General features: G+C 38.6%; 1 protein-coding gene across 1 annotated transcript; it reads right to left on the reverse strand.

Moving 5' to 3' along the window:
• Positions 1-3,267: 3,267 nt before the first annotated feature.
• Positions 3,268-5,187, reverse strand: LOC135534740 (protein NLRC3-like). The gene is made up of 3 exons (XM_064961631.1): positions 4,866-5,187; positions 4,563-4,681; positions 3,268-4,145 (listed from the first exon to the last, which is right to left on the reverse strand). Exons 1-3 carry the CDS (start codon positions 4,931-4,933, stop codon positions 3,268-3,270), a joined length of 1,065 nt encoding a protein of 354 aa, XP_064817703.1. The 5' UTR covers positions 4,934-5,187.
• Positions 5,188-6,291: the final 1,104 nt, after the last annotated feature.

The raw sequence follows: 6,291 nt of genomic DNA on the forward strand, positions 1-6,291 counted from the left end.
GTTTCCGTGAAGCAAAGAAAGTTACAGTCTCTGACGTCTCTCTGGAATGCTAAGCCTTACTCCGGTTTCTTCTACCTTGTTGTCAAGAGACTGGACGTTGGCTAGTAGTATACTCGGGAGCGGTGCGCGATATGCCCGTCTCCGGAGCCTGACCAGAAGTCCACTTTGTCTGCCCCTTTTACGGCATCGTTGTTTTGCTTCGCCGGCTGGGATCCGATCCATTGTCCCAGGTGGTGGAGCAAACACAGGATCCACTTCAGGAAAGTCGTATTCCTGGTCGTAATGGATGGTGAGTTGACGTTGCTCTTATATCCAGTAGTTCCTCCCGACTGTATGTAATAAAACCTAAGATTTCCTGGGGTAACAATGTAAGAAATAACACGTAAAGAAACAAAATACTGTGCATAGATTCCTAGGAACGCTTGCTTAGGCGGCCATCTCTGTCAGCGAAGGAGTATGGGACCAAATACTAAACTTTTGACTAAATGAATTTGTCCAAATAATTACAACTTTCAAATGGGAGGACTAGATATATAAAGTGATTCATTTCTATCGGTAAAATCATATCTGTAAAATATATGTATAAATACAAATAATTACAACTTCTCCAAATGGGAGGACTAGATTTAGAATCACTTTATATTCGGTAAAATAGATGTATAAATACCCTCAAATAAAACAGACATTATGTATTGTCGCCTAATATGAAACATTCTATCTCAAATCCAAAATGATGGAGCAGAACAACACATTTAAAACTGTGAGCTTCACTGTCCAAACACATATGGTGTGGGACTGTGTGTGCCTGTTGAGGATCTGGTGAACAGTTATCACTTGTTGACTAACTACAGGAATACTGACTCAAAATCTCCAGTTTACAGTGGGGATTTCCCAGGCCAGCAGAGAGTAGCTTCACTCCTGAATCCTTCAGGTTGTTACTCAGATCCAGCCTCTCTCAGGTGTGAGGGGTTTGACAGATCTGAGATCAGAGAAGCACAGCCTTCTTCTGTGACTAGACAGCCTGACAGCCTGCAAGGAGTAAACTATATTTATTAAATCACACTGCTATTCTTTTAGATATATCAGTGTCCTAAACCTGATACAGTGCATTCAGAAATGATTCACCCCTATGACTTTTTCCACATTTTGTTGTGTTACAGTGGGATAAAAATGTATTTCATAAAAACATTTTTTTGTCAATGATCTACACGAAACACACTAATGTCAAAGTGGATGAAGAATTCTAACTTTGCCTCCCAAAAATAATAAAACCTGACAGAATTGGGACAGTGACACATGTGTTGGGTGTTTTGGCTCTGTACTCCAGCACTTTGATTTGAAATGATACAATGACTGTGATGCTGACGTGCAGACTATCAGCCATTTGAGGTATTTTCATCCATATAGGTTGATCTGTTTCAAAAATAACACATTCCCAGCATGCAACTATTACATCAAGCTTGTGACTCTACGAACTTGTTGGGTGCATTTGCTGTTTGTTTTGGTTGTGTTTCAGATTATTTTGTGCCCAGTATAAATGAAAGGTGAGTTATTTTGAGATAATTTGTATTGTAAATATGAATATGTTTCAACACTTCTAGATTATTGTGGATGCTACCATGATTATGGATAGTCCTGAATAATTGTGAATAATGATGAGTGAGAAAGTTAGAAACACAAATATCATACCCCCAAGACAGCCAACTCTCTCACCATTACAATAAAAAGGAGGTTAGCAGTTTTTGGGTATGATATTTGTGCATCTGTAATTTTCTTACTCATAATTATTCACGATTCCCTGAGGAAGGCTACAACCATGGCATCTATATTAAATATGGAAGAGTTGAGAAACACATTATATTCTGATTTATAATAAAAGGGACTTAAAAATAACACAATACATTATACATACAGTACATTATTTACTGACCTCAGAGTCTCCAGTTTACAGTGGGGGATTCCCAGTCCAGCAGAGAGCAGCTTCACTATGAATCCTTCAAGTCATTGTTACTCAGATCCAGCTCTCTCAGATGTGAGGAGTTTGACTTCAGGAACTCAGAAGCCAGAGAAGCACAACTTTTCTCTGTGACTCCACAGCTTGACAGCCTGACAGAGAGAACATCATGATTTCACAAACACACTGTCATTTAACACATAGTGTAGAAGGACAAATGGCATTAGGTTTTAGTCTTCAAAAACATATAGATTCATCTTCGAAGTCTCCTAGAATGTTATGTTCACAATGTTATACTAATGTGAACATCAATGCATTGATTCAGTATTATTATCAATAATACATATTCTTCTCTGAAGTAAATATTTATTTCTAAATGTAATTTTATGTACTCACAGAGGCAGCTCTGGAGGCTTTGACACAGGCAGCAGCCTCAGCAGACCTTCCTCTGATCTGAGTATTTCTTCAGGTCAAACACATCCAGCTCCTTTTCTGAAGTCAGCAACACAAAGACCAGAGCTGACCACTGTGCAGGTGTCAGTTTGCCTCTAGAGTGACTTCCTGAGCTCAGATATCTTTGTATTTCATCCACTAGAGAATGGTCATTCAGTTCATTCAGACAGTGGAACAGATTGATGCACCTCTCTGGAGAGGGATTCTCCCTGATCTTCTCCTTGATGTACTGACTGTTTTCTTCATGGCTCCTGAGCTGCTTCTCGTCTTCATCAGTAGACCTGCGTGGGTGCTTCTGATTGACTCCAGTGAGAGGCCCAGAAGGAAGCGGAGGAAAAGGTCCAGGTTTCCCGTCTCGCTTTGTAAGGCTTTATCCACAGCACTCTTGTAGAGTGTAACTTCACGCCTGTCTCTGAACAGAGCAAGAAAGTTGCTGGATGTTGATTGGGTGGTTTGGCCATTAGATTCTCATTGTTGTTGATGAATGAGAGGAATACATATAGAGTAGCCAGAAACTCCCTGAATGCTCAGATGCACGAAGCAGTACACCTTGTCCTGGTACAGCCCACATTCCTCTTTAAAGAGCTGTGTGCAAATCCTGAGTACACTAAGGCTTCATTGACATCACTGCAGCCTCCTTCCAGGTCTTCTTCATAGAAAATCAGATTGCCTTTCACAAGCTGTTGAAAAGCTAGCTTTCCAGTGACAGAATGCTCTCTTTATTCAGTGTGGACCTGTCTCTTCTTTCCCAAGATACTTTTCATTCTTCTGTTTGGTATGAAACACCACAAGGTGTGTGTACATCTCTGTCAGAGTCTTGGGCATCTCTTCTCTCTTATGCTTCAGCATGTGTTCAAGCACTATTGCGAAATCCAGCAGAAGACTGGAATGTGGCACATGATGTGGAGGCTCCTTGATGTCTTTATGTGTGAGATGATACTGCTGGCCATGTCCTCATCACTGAATCTCTTCCTGAAGTACTCCTCCTTCTGTGGGTCATTGAACCCTCGTACCTCTGTATCCTGGTCAATACACTCTGAAGGGATCTTATTGGCTGCTGCAGGTCGGGTAGTTATCCAGAGGAGAGCAGAGGGAAGCAGGTTTCCCTTGATGAGATTTGTCAGCAGAACATCCACTGAGGTTGACTCTGTGATGTCACAACAGATCTTGTTTTTCTGGAATTCTAGGGGCAGTCGGCACTCATCCAGACCATCAAAGATGAACAGAACTTTGTACTTGTCATAGTTGGAGATTCTTGATTCTTTAATTTCTGTTGAGAAGTGATTGAGAAGTTCAATCAAATTGTGTTTTTCCTCTTTCATCAAATTCAGCTCCCGAAAAGGGAATGAAAAAACAAATTGGACATCCTGATTTGCTTTTCCTTCAGCCCAGTCCAGAATGAACTTCTGCACAGAGACTGTTTTTCCAATGCCAGCGACTCCCTTTGTCAACACAGTTCTGATACGTTTGTCTTGTCCAGTTAAGGGTTGGAATATGTCGTTACATTTGATTGCAGTCTCTGGTCTTGCTTGTTTCCTGGTTGTTGTCTCAATCTGTCTCAGCTCATGTTCATTATTGACCTCTCCTGTTCCACCCTCTGTGATGTAGAGCTCTGTGTAGATCTTATTGAGAAGTGTTGGGTTTCCTTGTTGAGCGATCCCCTCAAATATACATTGAAACTTCTTCTTTAGATTAAGTTTGAGTTCACGTTGGCAAATCACAGCAAGCGCATCTGAATCTAGAAATAACCCAGAGGATATTAATAATAAGTCTGTTTTATATGCCTACAGTATTGTAGGAATGTGTTATAAAGTTGTACATTATAATATTTTCTTCTCTTAATGCGTTCACTGACTGTATAAATGTTTAAGTGTTTTCATAATCATTGCACACTGGAGTGACAGAGTATATTTTTATTATTTGTATTACTGATATTATCATTAATGTTGTGTCTCTGTCTATCTCTCATCTCTCCTCTTTCTGACTAAATTAATCAACACAACACATCCCTCCTGTTATTTGATAAGGTCACTAGGTGTTGTATTAAGGCTTCTACAATATCATTGAGTTACACAGCTACGTTATCTGTACTTTAGCTACAGCTTTTAAATGTTTGTTACAAAACAGCAATCAACATGAGTCAGACAGCTTTTACTTTTCTCCAGTGTGTCAGAAATGTCCCTCTCTATGGCACTGCTCTCCTGCTTCTCGTCTTCAGCATTCACCACTTCCTCATCCTCCCTCTGACTCTCAGAGTCTTCTGGGAGTTCTGGACTAAGAATCACACATACAGGGAATGTTGTGTTTGTTAAATATTGTTTTAAGGCTATGAAAATTGAAAAAAGGATTAGCCTATGGATTATGAACACCACAAAAATAAATGGGAAAATGGGAGAGGAGAAATGACTAGAGACAGTGTTGTTTAACTCACTGACCATGACCCATGACTTTTTCTTACCTTTTTTCAGTAGAAAAGTATCCCTCTCTAAACTGTATAGGTTCAAGCTTAGAACAGTCACTAGTCATGGACACACAGCTGGGTACAGGGGAGGCTGGTCTCTCCTGCTTGATTGGACTTCAACACAACAGAGACAAACATTAGGAATCTCATTTACTCTAAGCTCAGATGGAGAAACATGAGAAACGTTTCCTTCCAAAATGATATATACCCATTTTTGGAAAATGCTAGTATCAAATCAAATCAAATTGTATTTGTCACATACACATGGTTAGCAGATGTTAATGCGAGTGTAGCGAAATGCTTGTGCTTCTCGTTCAGACAATGCAGTAATAACCAACAAGTAATCTAACTAACAATTCCAAAACTACTGTCTTATACACACAAGTGTAAGGGGATAAAGAATATGTACATAAAGATATATGAATGTGTGATGGTACAGAGCAGCATAGGCAAGATACAGTAGATGGTATCGAGTACAGTATATACATATGAGATGAGTATGTAAACAAAGTGGCATAGTTAAAGTGGCTAGTGATACATGTATTACACACAGATGCAGTAGATGATATAGAGTACAGTATATACGTATACATATGAGATGAATAATGTAGGGTATGTAAACATTATATTAGGTAGCATTGTTTAAAATGGCGAGTGATATATTTTACATCATTTCCCATCAATTCCCAATATTAAAGTGGCTGGAGTTGAGTAGTACCTTTGATCTTATTGTTTAAAGAAATTACGAAAGCAATTGGTGTGTTTTCTTCACTATGTCATCATATTTGTTTAAAATTTATTTGATATATTATACATCTGCCTCACTCTCATAGAAATATGTAATACATTGTTATTCGTTACATTTGACTGTGTGAAACCCAGACGTACTACAGTACTTCTTTGTGACAATAATATATATATATATATATATTTTTTAAATAATAATTCTGTACAGTAATATGAGATCTGTTTTTAAAACATTTACATTTGACAATTTAGTCATTTAGCAAATATTCTTATCCTGGGTCCGGTTTCCCGAAAAGTTTATCGTTAGAACCTTGGTCTCTCTGTGACCGCTGATAGCTTCGGAACAAAATTGCCAATGTCTTCGTAATTGATACAAACAAGGAAAATATAAAATTATGCTTCAAAGGAAAACCGCGATGTCTGCATTAAAATTTAACCAGTTGGCTACAGGCCTATTTCAATCATATTGAAATATATTTCATTTTCAATCAATAAAGTTTTATTTTGCTACTTGTAGACTACGATCAGAAATTTCATGACGTGTAGCCTAACGTGTGCAATGTTGTGTCAAATCTGTGATTTATTGCATTTTTATTGGGTATTAGAATAAGCCACCTCAATATTTCCAGCCGATTGTAGTATTATCTCTCTAGGAGCGGAGCCGTCATCAGTATTG

Source organism: Oncorhynchus masou, unplaced genomic scaffold (assembly GCF_036934945.1).
Source record: "Oncorhynchus masou masou isolate Uvic2021 unplaced genomic scaffold, UVic_Omas_1.1 unplaced_scaffold_3898, whole genome shotgun sequence".
NCBI classification, from domain to species: Eukaryota; Metazoa; Chordata; class Actinopteri; order Salmoniformes; family Salmonidae; genus Oncorhynchus; species Oncorhynchus masou.